A 17,693-nucleotide genomic window follows, 5' to 3' on the forward strand; every position below is an offset into this window, starting at 1 on the left:
TCCATCCTTTCGAAGGTAGGTAAAATGAGGACCCGGATTGTGGGGGCAATAAGCTGACTTTGTATTAAAAAAAAGAACACCGCTTAGGGGTGGCCAAAAAGCCCTACTAAGCAGGTATATACAAAAGTATGAAAGCTATTGCTTAACGCATTGTAAGCCGCCCTGAGTCTCCAGAGAAGGGCAGCATATAAATTGAACCAATAAACAATAAATAATAATAATAATAGAAATGTTTGTGGAGATTCTCGGTCATCCAGGTCATGGTTGTCCTGAAGGTGCTTTTTCAAAAGGCAACTACTGGACTTTGTTTCTGCTTGAAGACGTCTCGCTTCTCATCCAAGAAGCTTCTTCAGTTCTGACTGAATGGTGAAGAATGGAAGAAGTGAAGAAGCCTCTTGGATGAGAAATGTTTTTCAAGCCAAAACAGAGGAAGTCCAGTTGCCCTTTTGAAAAAGCACCTTTGGGACAGAATGGAGAGAGAGAAAAATAAGCACCTGAAACCCTTTCAGGGAAATTTATTTATTTGCTAAATTTATTTTCTGCCCAGATTGTAAAAAGTAAGAACAGAGAAATGAAAAGCAGGCGAAACGTTAATAGTATTAAAGTAATGAAACAATAAAGATGAACACTGTAATAAGCAATGAAGGTATTGTACAGGGGTGAAATGCTCCCGGTTCGGACCGGATCGCCCGATCCGGTAGCGATGGAGGCAGATGGTTCGGAGAACCAATAGTAAAAATCTCTGCGCCCCCCCCCCAATGCCTAGCTGAGCCACACAATCATCAGAGGCTTTTTTTTTTACTTTTAAAAACATTTTTTCTACAACCTCTTCCAACGAAAAAATGCTTTTAAAAGTAAAAAAAAAAAAGCCTCTGAGGATCGCGTGGCTCAGCTGGGCTCCTCAGAGGCTTTTCAAAGCATTTTTTTTCTGCAACCTCTTCGACCGAAGAGGTGGTAAAAAAAATGCTTTGAAAAGTCTCTGAGGATCCCAGCTGAGTTCCCTGATCGGCAGAGAGGCTTTAGGAGCAGCCTGAAAAATCATGCTAGGACTTATTTTGCGATTGGGTCTTATTTTTGGGGAAACAGGGTAATCATTTCAAACCAAAATAAAGCTATAAGTAGACAAGATTAAACTTATGAAAGAACTTCCACATTTACAATACCATAAAAAAAATCCCAAACATCCAACTTTTATTTAAAAAAATATTCTTTGGTTGATCCAGTAAACACAAATGAGTATTTCTAATCAGTTAATTTCATTTTTAAATCGTAAGTAGTGTATGTTGCGTTTCTTAATACCTGGGCCCATTGATACTCCAGAATTTGATATACCGGCTCTTAATTCCACATTTCGCTAATATAAATCTTCATTTTACTTTTAATTCCTTATAAAATTAGAAAGTTGGTTACTGCTTAAGCACGGCATCTTTTAAGGATCTCAAAACAGCAGGTATTTTGGAGGCTGCTAAAGCACCCATACTTCACTGTATAGCTAATACATATTCCAGCTGTATACAGTATTTTTCGGAGTATAAGACGCACCTTTTCCCCACTCTAAAAGGGGGTGAAAATTTAGGTGCGTCTTATACACCGAATGTAGCCCCGCCCACCCACTGGCCCCCACCCTTTGGCCTCTGCCTCGCAGCAGTTACCTCCTTGCAAGCAAACAGCAAGAAAAAACAGCTCCTTTCAGCTTCAGCACAGCCTAATTAGCACAAGTTGATTGGATCGGTCTCCCAACTCTCAGCTGATTTGCTCTCAGCTGTTTTGCGCAGGGCTCTGCTGCTTCCTGCAAGGAGGTAAATTGCTGGAGCAGATTTTTTTTTTCCTTGTGCTAATCAAGCTATGCTGAAAACAAAAATGAAAGTAAAGCAGGCGGTTTGCTGCACCAGGCAAAATTGCTTAGAGGCAGAGACAGATTTCTTTTTCTTCTTTTCCTCACCAAAAAAGGTAGGTGCGTCTTATACTCCGAAAAATACGGTATATTGTCAAAATGTTGTATAGAAATCAAATTCAAAATTCAATTCTCAATGTCTTTAAAATAACCATTAACAGAATAACTGATTTAAAGTATTAATTCCTTGTTTGGCCCAAGCATTCCAGCAAAACACCTTCCCCTCTATTTTCAAATTTGTGTTATCCTAACTTATGTGATTTTAAATCAAAACACAACTGCTTATTTGTCAATGATCAAATACATCTGACAACTTCAAAGCTAGAAACTTTCATTATTATTTTTGAGCCAGGATTTCTCTCCAGAAGGGAACATTCGTCAAAGTATTTGTTCTAAAAGAATATTGATATTAAAATAAAGGCCCAAGGATATTATTGAAAATTTATTTTTTTTTTATTTTATTTTAAATTTATATACCGCCCTTCTCCCTGAGGACTCAGGGCGGTGTACAGCCAGAATTAAAAAACATAAAAAAATCAGCTAAGTAAAAGTCAACTTCATTATGAAGTGGCTTTAGTTTGGCCAACGATATTTAAGGGTTTAGTTTACCCTAATAAATTTTCTCATTAATGTTTTTGAAGTATCTTATTGGGATTAATACTTTAAAAGTTTGAAGGCATCTCTGTAGGTTATGCTCAAAAACATGAACCAGAGAAATTGGAGAACAATTTCTTTTAAGAAGTGTTTGCACAGTGGACTTGTAGACACTTGAAGATCAAATGTTGGCCAACACATCTTAAACAAAACTTGTACTCAACCCTCAATAGCCAAACCCAGTTCACGGGTTAAGAAAAATATTTTCCCAAAGTTGACTAAGTCACTCAATCAGCTGCAACTTCCTAGTGTTTTGCCCCCATTTCTCAATGAAGATGTTTGTGATGTTTGCAAGGTGCGACTGTCACAATGACGCACAGCAACCTGGTTGCATTCACAGCGGGATACAAACATTCAAGATCAAGGGAGGTACTAATACCACTCTATAAAGCCTTAGTAAGACCACACCTAGAGTACTGCATCCAGTTTTGGTCACCACACTATAAAAAAGATGTTGAGACTCTAGAACCGTGATGGCGAACCTGTGGCACGCGTAGCCATATCAGTGGGCACGCGAGGCCTGATTTTCGGGCCTTTTGGGCCCACCAGAAGTAGGGAAACAGGTTGTTTCCTGGCTCCGGAGGGCCTCGGGTGTGGTGGTGAAGGCCCGTTTTTCTCTCTCACCTGGCTCCAGAGCCTTTCTAGGAGTCTGGGGAGGGCAAAAACGGCCTTTCCCCAGAGGCCCTCCAGAGGCCAGAAATGGCCCATTTACCAACTTGCAGCCCGTTTTTTGCTGTCCCCAGCCTCCAGAGCCTCTCTAGGAGTTTGGGGAGGGTGAAAATGGCCTTCCCCACCACCCCCGGAGGTCCTCCGGTGGCCGAAAATGTCCTGTTTCCCAACTTCCAGTCCCACCGGAAGTTGGCAAACGGGCTGTTTCCAGCCTCAGGAGGGCCTCCAGGGGGTGGAGGCGGTTTTCGCCCTCCCCAGAGAGGCTCTGGAGTTAGGTGAGAGAGAAAAACGGGCCTACCGGGCCATCGCATGCCAGGACCGGGGGAAGCGGGGGGTGCATGCACGCATGCGTGGAGGTGGGGCGCATAAAATTATGGGTGTGGGCATGCACCCATGCGACCCCCCTGCCCCTCCCTCCTGGCACGCGATGGCAAAAAGGTTAGCCATCACTGCTCTAGAAAGTGCAGAGAAGAGAAACCAGGATGATTAGGGGACTGGAGGCTAAAACATAAGATGAATGGTTGCAGGAACTGGGCATGGCTGGCCTAGTGAAGAGAAGGACCAGGGGAGACATGATAGCAGTCTTCCAATATTTGAGGGGCTGCCACAGAGAGGAAGGGGGTCAAGCTATTTTCCAAGGCACCTTTGAAGGCCAGACAAGGAATAAGGGATGGAAACTGAATAAGGAGAGAAGGAGAGATTCAACCTAGAAATAAGGAGGAACTTTCTGACAGTGAGAACAATCAACCAATGGAACAGAAGTTGCCTTCGGAAGTCATGGGAGCTTCATCACTGGAAGCTTTCAAGAAGAGACTGGACTGCCATCTGTCAGAAATGGTGTAGGGTCTCCTGCTTGGGCAGGGGGTTGGACTAGATGACCTACAAAGTCCCTTCCAATCTGTTAAATCAGTTGGCTCAGCTTTGCATTAAGCCATGGTATGCTAGAATATAGTTTGCCAACTGAGTTAGAACTTGCTAGATTCACAAGCTGCCTCAAATATATAAAACATATTATGGCTTGAAACAGGTAGTCCTTGACTTAACAACTACCAGTCTTTCCCCGAAAATAAAACCGGGTCTTATTTTCTTTTGGGTCCCCAAATAAGCATTAAGGCTTATTTTCAGGGGGTGTCTCTAATTTTTTTTCTATGTACCGGAGGCCCACTACTTCTGCTTGCTCACGGTAGGGAATGAGGCTACGCGGCGTGCCAGTGCCGCCACCGCGAGGCAGGGGGGATGGAGTTGACTCCATCCGATTCACACCAACTGCACCGATTTACCTCAGGGCCCCCGCGCGCCTCATGGCCATGGCAGCAGTGGCTACATCCAACAGGACCAGTGGTGGGTTTCGAAATTTTTTTTACTAGTGGTTCTGTGGGTGTGGCTTGGTGGGCATTGCAGGGAAGGGATACTGTAAAATCTCCATTCCCACCCCACTCAGGGGGAAGGATACTGTAAAATCTCCATTTCCCCCAATCAGCTGGGACTTGGGAGGCCGAGCATAGATGGGGGCGGGGCCAGTCAGAGGTGATATTTACCGGTTCTCCGAACTATTCAAAATTTCCGCTACCGGTTCTCCAGAACTGGTCAGAACCTGCTGAAACCCACCTCTGAGCAGGACCCCGCGTGGCTTCCGGCCCGCTCTTTCTGCTTGCTTGTGGCCACAATGGAGCAAGAGGCCAAGCAACGCACCAGTGCCACAGCCATGAGGGCGAGGCAGGTGGTGCTGCCCCATGCACCCCACACTGACTTACCACAGCCCCACTCAGCCAGACCATCCATGTCCCGACACCTGCCTTGCCCTGAGGTAAGCCGATGCAGGGTGCATGGGACAGCTCCACCACCACCCCGCCTCGTGGCCGTGGCACTGCAAACAATCACATGGAATGGGTGGCCGGCCGACTCCACAGGCTCTTAAGTAGGGTTTATTTTGGGGTAGGGATTATATTAGGCGCGCACATAAAAACATGCTAGGGCTTATTTTTGGGATAGGTCTTATTTTCAGGGAAACAGGGTATTTGTTTAATGACTGTTCAAAGTTACAGAAGTGCTGAAAAAAGTGACTCATGACCAGGTTCTCTTTATGACTGGTGCAGCCTCCCTTTCTTCATAAGTCTAGCTGTTGTTTAACTCATGTTCCTCAAACGGCTTTTCCTGAGAAACCTCTCATTATTTAGCAAAAAGGCCCCAACAGGAAATATTAAAAAAAAAAAAGATTCCAAGAGTAAATTTTTTCTACGCCTTGTTTCCCTATTCTTGAGAGTATACAAGGCCTTCCACAGATGGAACGACAACTCCAACACAATGACTTACGACCACAATGGAGCCTAAAAACCTTCTGAGACGGTCGTTAAGTGAGTTTCGCTCCATTTTTACGAGCTTTTTTGTCACCGTTGTTAAGTGAACCACTGCAGTTGTTAAATTAGTAATATGGTGGTTACCGCATTCTTCAGAGTATAAAACGCACCTTTTCCACCCAAAAAAGGTGAAAATCTGGGTGTGTCTTATACTCTGAATGTAGCCCCGCTCAGCCTCGAAACGGAGATATCAGAAACTGAAAGAAGCTTCTGAAAGGATCTTCAGAAAAAAAGCTTTCTGAAAGGCTTTTATCTAAAAATAACATGGCAAGCAACAAAAGAAGAATCAGTAAAGGTTCTAACCAAACTATGCTAGCAAATCTGGAGAATGACACAATAACCAACAGATCGGAAGAGGTTAATCTACATACCAATACCAAAGAAAGGAGGTTGAACAGAGTACAGGTAGTCCTTCAGAATAAAAGCCTCTGGGATTCAAATATTTTAGCAACATGCACCACGGCGGGGGTGGGGGGCGTTTTCGCCCTCCCCAGGCTCCGGAGGCTTTGTTTGAGCCTCCAAGAGGAGGAAAATGGCCTCCCCTGGGCTTCGGAGACCCTCCGGAGGACGGAACTGGGCCTGTTTCCAGGCTTCCGGTAAGCCTGTTTTTCGCCCTCCCCAGGCTCCGGAGGCTTTTTTTGAGCCTCTGAGATGGCGAAAACAGCCTCTCCCGGGCTCCGGAGGCCCTCCAGAGGCCAGAAATGGGCCCGTTTCCGCACTTCCAGAATGCATATGCCGCTCCTTCCCACATGCGCGCGCAACCCCCGCACATAACACTGTGTCCTACATGCACCCCGCCCCCTGCACATCCCAAAAATCAGCTGGCCAGCGGGAGGCTCGTGCGCGCATGTGCAGTGGAGCTGAGCTGGGCGACGACTCACGTGCCCGCAAAGAGGGCTCTGTGTGCCAGCTGTGGCACCCGTGCCAAAGGTTCGCCATCCCGGCCCTAGGCCACCCGTCTGGTAAACTCGCAAGATTCGTTTTTCTTGCCGTGTACATGTATACATCCGAACTAGACTGGGTTGTTTCTCTGTGTCATATATGTGTCACTTGTGGATAATTTTGTGTTGGTTGGTTGGTTGGTTTAATTAGTTGGTCAGTCATGTTTACGTAATGTGCATTGGAGGTGTTAAAGTGTTGGGACTCTTTTGCTTAAGATGCTACCCAAACAACTGTATGCCATTTCATGGAATATTCACTCAAATTCTCGGTTTACAAAAGGTGAACAGGAAGGGTGAGAGCTGTATGCAATGAAATTTCATTTTAGAGTATGCCGATTAGTGTACATTTAAAGTGACATTAAGTTTAAGGGCCTGGTGGCTCAGCAGACCAGGATGTGTAAAAGTCAATGATTTTTTTAAAAAAATCAAAAAATTGGATTTTTTTTATTTAAATCGGATTTTTTTTTAAATTTAAATCGGATTTTTTTATTTAAATCAGATTTTTTGATTTTTATTGAATTTATTTTAATAAAAAACTTTTGGGGTAAAAATCTATCGTAAGATAGTTTTCTATTTAAGAAACATAAATAATTTAGTTTATTCAGCATGAAATGGAGCTTAGTTATGTAGCACGAGGCTGTATATTCTGCAACACTGGGACTATCGGTGAGTCAACAGCGGGTCAAAGGAGTAGCAGAGATGACAGTTGATCTTTAAAAATTATGATTTAAATCGAGTTGATTTAAATCAAGTCTTTTTACTAATGATTTAAATCATGATTTAAATCATGATTTAAATCAACTCGATTTAAATCAAATCCACCCTGCAGCAGACTGATAGCATTGTGATTAACACCAGCTGTCTGCAATTACTGTAAGTTTGAATCTCGCCAGGCTCAAGGTTGACTCAGCCTTCCATCCTTTCTAAGGTAGGTAAAATGAGGACCCAGATTGTTGGGGGCAATAAGCTGACTTTGTATAAATATACAAAAGTATGAAGGCTATTGCTTAACGCATTGTAAGCTGCCCTGAGTCTCCGGAGAAGGGCGGCATATAAATCAAATTAAAAATAAAAAGTTATTCTAAGTCTAGGCTCGTGGGCCAGATCCGGGCCACGGGGTGCTTAGACCCGGCCCACGGGGCCACCCTGGAAAGAGCAAAGGACCGGCCCGTGGTGGCTCTGCCAGCGAAAATGGAGTCTCCGTTTTCGCTGGCAGAGGGTTGCAGGAGGCCGAAGCAGCCGAAAATGCAGCTTGGGAGCCTGTTTTCGCCAGCAGAGTGCTCGGGCCGCTACATGCGCTCCCGACATGAATGACATCAAGCTGGCCACGCCACCCTGGCCATGCCATCCCGCCTCCCGAGGTCAAACACAACCCTGTTACGGCCCTCAATGAAATCGAGTTAGACACCCCTGTTCTAAGTCTAAGGTTGTAAACTGAGGACTGCCTGTACAACTTTTATCTAGAATCTGCGGGAATTTATATCAAGTTATAAGGTTACGATTAAAAGACACCCTTCGATGCATCTGTGCATCTCTTTGAAAAAGTACAGGGAATCCTCAACTTACAACGGTTCATTTAGTGACCAAAGTTACAACAAACTGAAAAAAAGTGACTTGTGACCATTTTTCACACTTATGACCATTGCAACGTCCCCATGGTCACGTGATTTGCATTCAGATGCTTGACTCAGATTTATGGCGGTTATGGAGTCCCAGTTGTCCCAGTAATCATCTTTTGTGAATTTCTGACAAGCGAGGTCAATGGGGAAGCCAGATTCACTTAACAACCAGGTTACTAACTTAAGAACTGCAGTGATTCACTTAACAATGGTGACAAACAAGGTCGTAAAATGGGGCAAAATGCACTTTAACAACTATTCCGCTTCGCAAACCGAAATTTTGGGGTGGTAAGTTGAAGACTAGCTATAGAATAAATAGAAAAAAAATTCACCAAAATCTGGCCAGTTTAGAACCACAGGAAAACCAAAATCCAGGCGTTGTGTTTTACAACTGCCTTGCCAAGGGATAGAAACCCCAAATTAGCTTCTTTTATCCACAAGCGCATCATCAATGCTGATCCCAGCAGAAGGAGCGAGGAAGAGCAAGCAGTGATTAAAATGCAGATAAAAATAGAACAATGCGTATGAAATTAAAACAGGATGCTAAGCGAATAAAATGCCTTTTTTCTGGCGCTCAAGACACAAGTGAGTAGGAAGAGGGGAAAATTACCCCATTCTGACGTTTGTAGAAAAGCTTCAACGTAGATAAATATTTCAAATATTAAATATTAATCATTCTTAATTATTAATATTTATAAAATAAAATAATTCTTAAACATTAATAATTCTAGGAGTTGAAGTCCACCCATCTTAGGCAAGAAAACGTAGGCAAGAAAAACCAAAAGTACACATATAGACTGGGTGCAACCAGGCGTAAGAGCAGGAACTGTGAGAGGGATCTTGGAGTCTTGGTGGACAACCAGCTAAATATGAGCCAGCAGTGTGCAGAGGCAGCCAAAAAAGCCAATGCAATCCTAAACTGCATTAACAGAGGGATGCAATCAAAATCAAGTGAGGTACTGATACCACTCTACAAACCCTTAGTAAGACCACACCTAGAGTATTGGGTCACCATGCTATAAAAAAGATGTTGAGACTCTAGAAAAAGTGCAGAGAAGAGCAACAAAGACGATGAGGCATCACTCCATCACTAGCCATCACTGCTCTAGAAAGTGCAGAGAAGAGCAACCAGGATGATTCGGGGACTGGAGGCTAAAACATAGGATGAACGGTTGCAGGAACTGGGCATGGCTGGTCTAGTGAAGAGAAGGACCAGGGGAGACATGAATAGCAGTCTTCCAATATTTGAGGGGCTGCCCCAGAGAGGAGGAAGGGGATCAAGCTGTTTTCCAAAGCACCCGAAGGCCAAACAAGGAATAATGGATGGAAACTGACCAAGGAGAGATTCAACCTAGAAATGAGTAGGAACTTTCTGACAGTGAGAACAATCAACCTGTGGAACAGAAGTTGCCTTCGGAAGTTGTGGGAGCTTCATCACTGGAGTCTTTCAAGAAGAGACTGGGCTGCCATCTGTCGGAAATGGTGTAGGGTCTCCTCTTGGGCAGGGGGTTGGACTAGATGACCTAAAAGGTCCCTTCCCACTCTGTTAATTTCATCTAAACCAAGATGTCAAGGTGGAGAAACACTGCCCTGATGCAATCCACCGTGAATAAACCCAAAAGTTAGAACTGGGTGGGAGAATTTCACTCAACTCTGTAGCACTCCCTCTCCGCCTTTGGCTGACAAAGTGAAGAAATGTAGGGATTTAAGGCAGCTATGCAAGGAGAGCATTCTCTTTAAACCCATGCATCTAACCCATAGACTAACTTTTAAAAGCAGCTAGGGTGTGGGGATAGAGTACAGGTAGTCCTCATTTAGCGACCGTAATTGGGACTGGCGATTTGGTCATTAAGTGAAGCGGTCGCTCAATAACACCACAACTGTGTTTCTGACCTGACCAGATTTCCTTTGTGTGACAGAAGGCCATAAATGTGAAGACCGGTCGAAAAGCTACGTTTCCAATACCACTTGTGAATGGTCGCTAAATGAGGCAGTCACTAAACAAGAACTACTTATGTTTATAGGACCATCTTCTCTTTATACCAAGGGCCATTTCAACTCATCTGCTAGCCAAATTTGGTTGTCTCCCACTTTTCCCTTTTTTTCACTCCTTCCTCTCTGATTTTTTCCTTTTTGATTTTTTTTCTTTTTATATAGGTAGTCCTCGACTTGCAACCGTTCATTTAGTGACCGTTTGAAGTTACAACAGCACTGAAAAATGTCACATGACCGTTTTTCACACTTTATGAGCATCCCCACAGTCACATGGTCAAAATCCAGACACGTGGCAACGGACTCCTATTTATGACGGTCGCAGTGTCCCAGGGTCGTATGATCCCCTTTTGTGACTTCTACAAGCAAAGTCAATGGGGATTCACTTAACAACGGTGTTACAATCAACTGCAGTGGTTCACTTATCAACTGTGGCAAGAAAGGTCTTAAAACGGGGCAAGACTTACTTAACAACTGTCTTGCTTAGCAACGGAATTTTGGGCTCAGTTGTGGTAAGTTAAGGACTACCTATATTTTATCGTTCACTGAATCTCCAGAAAGTTGGGGAAGAAAAAGTAAATGCAAAGATTGGTCATTAAGTTGCTTTTCGATCACCGCTGGAACTCTAGTTGGTCACTAAACGAGGACAATATGTATGGGATTAGCATTTCACTTCACCTCAGTCACATCCCCAGAAGACACCCCGGGCATGAAAATAATCCAGGTTTCAAAGCGACACAATAAGAAATTCTGGTAATGCAAATTCAATACTGAAACCAAGACAAAAGTGTATCCGATTCTACCTTTCAGTCATGGGGCTTCTAAAATTATTTTTCGTCCTGTTTTTCCCTCTAACAAACTGTTCATAAGGCTACAGTTATGTCCTCGATTTACGGCCACGATTGAGCCCAACATTTCCATTGCTGAGACCTTTGTTAAATGAGTTTTACGAGCCTTCTTTTTTTTGGCCAGAGCTGTTAAGTGAATCAATGCAGTTGATAAGTTAGTAACCCAGTTGTTAAGTGAATCTGGCTTCCCTGTTGACTCAAATGACCCTGGGACACAGCAACGGTCATAAGTATGAACCAGTTGCCAAGCGCCTGAATTCTGATCACACGGCCATGGGGATGCTACGAAGGTTGTTAAGTGTGAAAAATGGTCACAAGTCACTTTTTTCAGTGCCGTTGTAACTTTGAACGGTCACTAAATGAAGAGTTGTATAAGTCGAGGACTACCTGTATTCCATTTTCTTTTTTAAAAGAGCCCTAAGAAGATAGGGATACTGGCCAGGCCAAGAATACTAGCATACCCTGTTTCCCCCAAAATAAGACATCCCCTGATAATAAGCCCAATCGGGCTTTTGAGCGCATGGCAATAAGGCCAAGCGCTTATTTCAGGGTTCAAAAAAAAAATAAGACGGGGTCTTATTTTCGGGGAAACATGGTATCTATATATCTGTCATCTCCCTCCCCCCCCTCTCTCTCTTCCTCTCCCTCTTTCCCTCCTTCTCTCTCTCTCTCTCTCTCTCTCCCTCCCCGTTTCCCCCAAAATAAGACATCCCCTGATAATAAGCCCAATCGGGCTTTTGAGCGCATGGCAGTAAGACCAAGAGCTTATTTCAGGGTTCAAAAAAATATAAGACAGGGTCTTATTTTTGGGAAAACATGGTATCTCTCTCTCTCAATCTTCCTCTCTCTTTCTCTCTCTCTCTCTCCCCTGTTTCCCCCAGAATAAAACATCCTCTGATAATAAGCCCAATCAGGCTTTTGAGCGCGTGGCAATAAGGCCAAAAGTTTATTTCAGGGTTCAAAAAAATATAAGACCGGGTCTTATTTTCGGGAAAACATGGTATCTATATATCTGTCATCTCCCTCCCTCCCCCCCTCTCTCTTCCTCTCCCTCTTTCCCTCCTTCCCTCCCTCCTTCTCTCTCTCTCTCTCTCTCTCTCTCTCTCTCTCCCCGTTTCCCCCAAAATAAGCCATCCCCTCATAATAAGCCCAATCGGGCCTTTGAGTGCATGGCAATAAGGCCAAGCGCTTATTTTAGGGTTCAAAAAAATATAAGGCAGGGTCTTATTTTCGGGGACACACGGTAGTACCTTTTCCTTTTATTCAAATTATACATCCAGTGTTTTTAAGTTTCAATATTTCAATTTTTCTACCACCCAGAATCTCTCTCTCCGCGAGGGAGACGGGTCTCTTTCTAAATTCCATCAGCGTCATAAAATAAATCCAAAGGAGGATTTGAATCCACTTGGGTTCAAGGGAAAGGATCTTTCTTGCAGGCTGGGGATTCTTTTTCGAAGAATCCAGGATCGGATCACTTCCTCTGCCTTTCCACCCTTGAGGAGTCACCAAGAAAATCGGTGACAAAGACTGAGTAAAACTCAAAACTCGCCCTTCCTGAAGGCGCCAAGCCCAACAGCTGTCACCCAAAACAGCTTCTTCACCACCCGTTCCAGTCCCTTCTTGGCATCCCGGCTGCCAGCTTGCCAGCTTCTGTCCGAAATATGGCACCCGGAGCAGAATGTGGAAAAAAACACCCCATCCCTTTTTAGCCCAAGCTTCCCACAAGGCCACATGCCAGGTGATCTGAGCAACACCCATGTGATGGCTGATACATGTTGCTAAACACGCCGGGGAGTCCCGAAGCCAAACCAAAACACAACACGACCCCTTTTAAGGACACGCCAAGAGAAGGCAGGAAGCCGTCTTAAAATACTTAACAAGGGTTTTGCAAAAGGAAAAAAAGGCTAAACAAACAAACAAAACAAAAATCTAAGCCTTATCTTGGAAGGATAAGCTCTCCGTTGAGGTGCTAATTTACTACAGGCGGGCAGGAAAGATGCCAAAACATCTACCTCCATCTCAGCTTTCCTTTCTTTCTATTACTTTATACAGGTAGTCCTCGACTTACAAACAGTTCATTTAGTGACTGTCTGAAGTCACGAAAAAGTGACTTACGGCTGTTTTTTCACATGCGACACCCCCCCCCCCCCCCGAGGTGGGTTTCATATAATTTTACCACCGGTTCGCCGTGCACCGAAAATGTGAGAGCATTTGCGCGCATGCCTTCCACATGTGTGGTTTGCATGCATGCATGTGGCTTAGAAAACATGGCTAAATAGAACGGGAAAGCGCCAGGGATTGCCACTACTGGTTCACATGAATCGGTCCAAACCGGTTGAATCCCTCTTTGGCCACTTTCTGATGAGCCTAGTCAATGGAGAAGCCAGATTTATAGAACAACCTAGTTACTAATTTAACAACCGCAGTGGTTGGCAAGAAAGGTCGTAAAATGGGGTAAGTTTCACTTAAACCCATGTCCCACTCAGCAACAAAAATGTTGGATGCAATTGTGGTCCCAAGTCGAGGACTACCTGTATTTCAAAGTTCATTTCAAATGTACCGTTTCCCCTAAAGTAAGACCTCCCCTGATATAATAAGCCCAATTTTGAGCGTAAGCACTAAAATAAGCCCCCCCTGAAAATATTTAAATGCATGTGCAGCCATTTCCTCTGGTTTCCTCCACGCGCCCCAAAATAATAAGACCTCCCTGAAAATAAGGCCAAGCACTTATTTTGGGATTCAAAAAAAATATATGACAGGGTCTTATTTTTGGGGAAACACGGTGTGTATATATGTGTGGTGGCACAGCAGCTTCCCCAGTACCTGGATGAAGCTGTCTATCTAGACCCGGGCCCTGAAAACACACTTATTCCATCTAGCTGGGCTGGCTTGATCCCATCCTCTCAGTTTTAATTGAATTCAGTTTTAATTGGGTTGTTTTAAATTATTGGGCCGAAATTATTTAATTGTTTTTTAAACTGTTTTTAAATTTTATATGCTATGTTTTATCTTGGCTGTACACCGCCTTGAATCCCACAGGAGAAGGGCGGTATAAAAATAAAATAAAATAAATAAATAAGATAAATAAATATATATATACATAAGCTTTAAAAACCGTTGCGTTAGATCTCCGCTTTGCAAAACACTAAAAATGGGCCCGTTTAAAAGCCACTTTTCTCAAGCTTAGTCATTTTAAGCTGGGTGGACTTCAACTCCCAGGATCCCCCAGCCAGCCGCGCTATGAATTCTGGGAATGGAAGTCCACCCAGCTTAAAGTTGCTGAAATTGAGGAAGATTGCTTTAAAAGTTCCCAATCGATTACTTCACCGTAAGCTTCTAAAACAGCCTTGGAAATGAATCTTCCCCTTCAAATAGATGGGTTGGTTGAGACTGAGGTTCCCTTCACCCTCCGTCGGTGCTATGTTGGTAGTGGATGATGGGATTGAAGTCCAACCCAGTCAAGAAAGATGATAACGTCAGGTCCAATGAATGCTTCTTCCAACCTTTTTCCCCCCCACCCTAATTCCGGGAGAAAATGAATGTTTCTTCCCACTTTTTCCCCCCTAATCCTGGGAGGAAAGCCCCACAGAGATCCGGTACTTACCCAGGTTGAATTCCCATTGTTCATTCCCAAGAGATCTTTCGGGAAGCACTTCTAAATCTAGCATTGGTTTAAACAGAATGGCTGCCCTTCGTTGGTTCCCGATGTGAACCGTAGATCGTCCTGGATGGATGGAGAGAAAGAGGGGGGGGGTTATCCTCATTTTCAGGTCTCACTCCAAAGCCAAGGGATGCTCTCCACCCCCCCCCCACCCCTCCAGCTCAGAGAGGGTCCCTTCACTCCCAAATTTTCATTTCTCGTCCTGGGAATCCTGTGGCTTTTTTCACAAGAACTTTCCTTTTTTTCCCTCTCTCAATAAGGTAAAGGTAAAGGTTCCCCTCGCACATCTGTGCTAGTCGTTCCCGACTCTAGGGGGCGGTGCTCATCACCGTTTCAAAGCCGAAGAGCCAGCGCTGTCCGAAGACGTCTCCGTGGTCATGTGGCCGGCATGACTCAATGCCCAAGGCGCACAGAACACTGGTCCCTTCCCACCAAAGGTGGTCCCTATTTTTCTACTTGCATTTTTTACCTGCTTTCGAACTGCTAGGTTGGCAGAAGCTGGGACAAGTAACGGGAGCTCACCCCGTTACGCGGCACTAGGGATTCGAACCGCTGAACTGCCGACCTTTCGATCGACAAGTTCAGCGTCTTAGCCACTGAGCCACCGCATCCCTTTTTTTCCACCCCCTCTTATCCCTATTTAAAGTGTGGGAGAAAAATACCCAAACTCTTTAAAGATGCAGTATCTTGCAGCAGGCAGGCAAATCCCATAATATTCCTCTCCTTCACGGATACTCAGACACAGGGATTGTGTTCACAAGTGACAGGCAGATAATCTGGCTTGTTTGTTCTCTCCTCTCCCCCCCCTCCCTCCCCCCATCCCTTTTGTCCCTCTGCCAGGAGTAAAAGTGAATCTAATCGATTCCTCGCCTGCCTGCCTGCCAAAGTTTGGGATAATCTTTTTCCCAGCCATGGACAGACCCTGAAACCAGAGAGGGATTTCCCCAAGCGGCAAAAAAACACCCCAATCAATGGGCCTAAATGGCTTAGCGGGGACGTTCGCACAACCTTCCGAACGACTCGCTGGTCGTGTGAATGCACAAGTCCACGTCTTGTGCAAAATCCAGGGAAAGGGGCGGATTCCACACCATCTGGTGATGTTCAGAGTTGAAGGGGCGCAAGGAGCCTGACCGTCTTCAAAAAGTCAGGCAACCCCCACCCCCAAAAAAGATAGTGTTGGAATATAGGTTCCAGCAGCCTGCCTGAGAGAGGGGGGTAAGAAGGAGGGGGAGAGAGAGAAAGAGAGAGGTGGAGAGAGAGGGAGAGAGGAAGGGAGGGAGAGAGGGGAGAGAAAGAGAAAGAGAGGGAGAGAAAGACAGAAAGAGAGGGGGAGAGAAAGAGATAGAGAGAGAGGGAGGAGGGAGGGAGAGAGAAAGAGGGAGAGAGAGAAAGAGAGGGGAGAGAGAGGGAGGGAGAGAGACAGTAAGAGGGGGAGAGAGGGAGAGCAAAAGAGAGGGAGAGAGAGAAAGAGAGGAGGAGAGAGAAAGGGAGAGGGAGGAAGGAGGGAGAAAGAGAAAGAGAGGGAGAGAGAGAGAGGGGGAGAGAGAGAGGGAGGGAGAGAGACAGTGAGAGAGAGGGAGAGTGAAAGAGAGGGGGAGAGAGAAAGAGAGGAGAGAGAAAGGGAGAGGGAGGAGGGAGGGAGAAAGAGAAAGAGAGGGAGAGAGAAAGAGAGGGGAGGGAGAGAGGGAGGGAGAGAGACAGTAAGAGGGGGAGAGAGAGGGAGAGTGAAAGAGAGGGAGAGAGAGAAAGAGAGGAGGAGAGAGAAAGGGAGAGAGAGGGAGGGAGAGAGAAAGAGGAGGGAGAGAGAAGAGGATGCTGGGAATTGTAGTTTTCCCACACCTGGAGGACCACTCTTCTCTCCCATGAGAAAGATGGGGAGGGGGGGGATGCTACCTGTGGGGGTTAATCCCCTCCTGGCCCCATTGTGTCTTAGCAGGGACAATAGCCCCCCCTCCCCTCCCCCGCCTCGCCCCAAGCCCAGGAAATGCCCCCCCACCCCCACCCCTTGATTTATGTAAGGCTGGGGCTGCTTCAGCCCAGCGGACCCCCCACCCCACCCCCCCAAATAAGAGTCTGCATTAAGACAGGCCTCCCCTATTAAGCGGGGAGGGGGCCGGAAAGACCCCCTCCTCCCCCTAGCCTTCTCCCTCCCCTCCCCCACCCCGGGCTGCCTTTCCCCAACCTGGCGCCCTCCGGAGGCTCGGCTGGGAACGATGGGGGGTGTAGTGCGAGGCTGGGGGAGGGGAGAAAGGCGCAGCTGCCCCCTCCCCGAAGCCCACCCCCCTCCCTCCCTCCCTTTCTTCCTTCCTCCTCTTCCCCCTCCCCCTCCCGGCGCCCCCCTCCCCAAAGACTCTCCTTCCTTCCTTCCTTCCTTCTTTGGGGGAGGGGGGCCTGCGAAGGCTCCGGGACCCCCTCCCCGCCCTCCCCGGGGGTGGCTGCCGTCCGGGCGGGGGGGGGGGCTGGGGGCAGGGGAGGGGAGGGGGCGGCGGGGCTGCGACTCACCTCACTTGCGGCTGCCGCAAAAAGCATGAAAATCGCCGCCGCCGCCGCCGCCAGCCCAGCAGGGGAGGGGAGGGGAAGGGAGGGAGGGAAGGGGGAGGAGGAAGAGGAGGGGGGCAGGGAAGGAGGAGGGAGGGAGGGGCCGCGCCTGCGCGCTGAGGGGCCCTCCGCGGAGAGAGCCCCGCCCGGACTCAGGGGCGCCCCGCCTCCCTCCCTCCCGGGAGGAGAACTGTCTGCGCATGCTCAGAGGTCTCTCTCTCTCTCTCTCTCTCTCTCTCTCTCTCTCTCTCTCTCTCTCTCTCTCTCTCTCTCTCTCTCTCCTCCGCGGTAGAAAAAAGGCTCAGTTTTTTTTTTTTTCCTTTCCTCCCTCCCTGCAATCTGGAGGGAGGAGAAGCCCTCTGCACGTGCTCTGGAGCACTTCCTCCGCCTCCTCCTCCTTCCTGGGGGGAGAACTCTGCACATGCTCAGAGGTCTCTCTCGGTGGAAAGGCTCATTTCCCACCCACCCATCCCTGCAATCTCCAGGGAGAAGCCCTCTGCACGTGCTCAGGGACACCTCT

The 17,693-nt window shown here is 46.4% G+C and overlaps 1 protein-coding gene across 2 annotated transcripts in view; it reads right to left on the reverse strand.

The window, feature by feature from the left end:
* The window catches only part of PHAF1 (phagophore assembly factor 1), a 69,931-nt gene extending 52,710 nt beyond the window's left edge, over window positions 1–17,221 (reverse strand). Inside the window, exons 1-2 of one of the 2 annotated variants that reach the window (XM_070952866.1) lie at window positions 17,138–17,221; window positions 14,579–14,698 (exon numbers count right to left, since the gene is read on the reverse strand). In XM_070952866.1, the coding sequence (XP_070808967.1) occupies window positions 14,579–14,642 (64 nt within the window). In that variant the 5' untranslated portion in view covers window positions 14,643–14,698; window positions 17,138–17,221. Of the gene's footprint in view, window positions 1–14,578; window positions 14,699–15,643; window positions 15,736–17,137 lie in introns of those variants that run through there. The other variant, XM_070952865.1, reaches the window with a different exon arrangement.
* Between the last annotated feature and the right edge of the window lie 472 nt (window positions 17,222–17,693).

The sequence above is a fragment of the Pituophis catenifer genome, unplaced genomic scaffold (assembly GCF_029215685.1).
Source record: "Pituophis catenifer annectens isolate HBS135680 unplaced genomic scaffold, rPitCat1.0.hap2 SCAF_13, whole genome shotgun sequence".
In the NCBI taxonomy this organism is placed as follows: Eukaryota; Metazoa; Chordata; class Lepidosauria; order Squamata; family Colubridae; genus Pituophis; species Pituophis catenifer.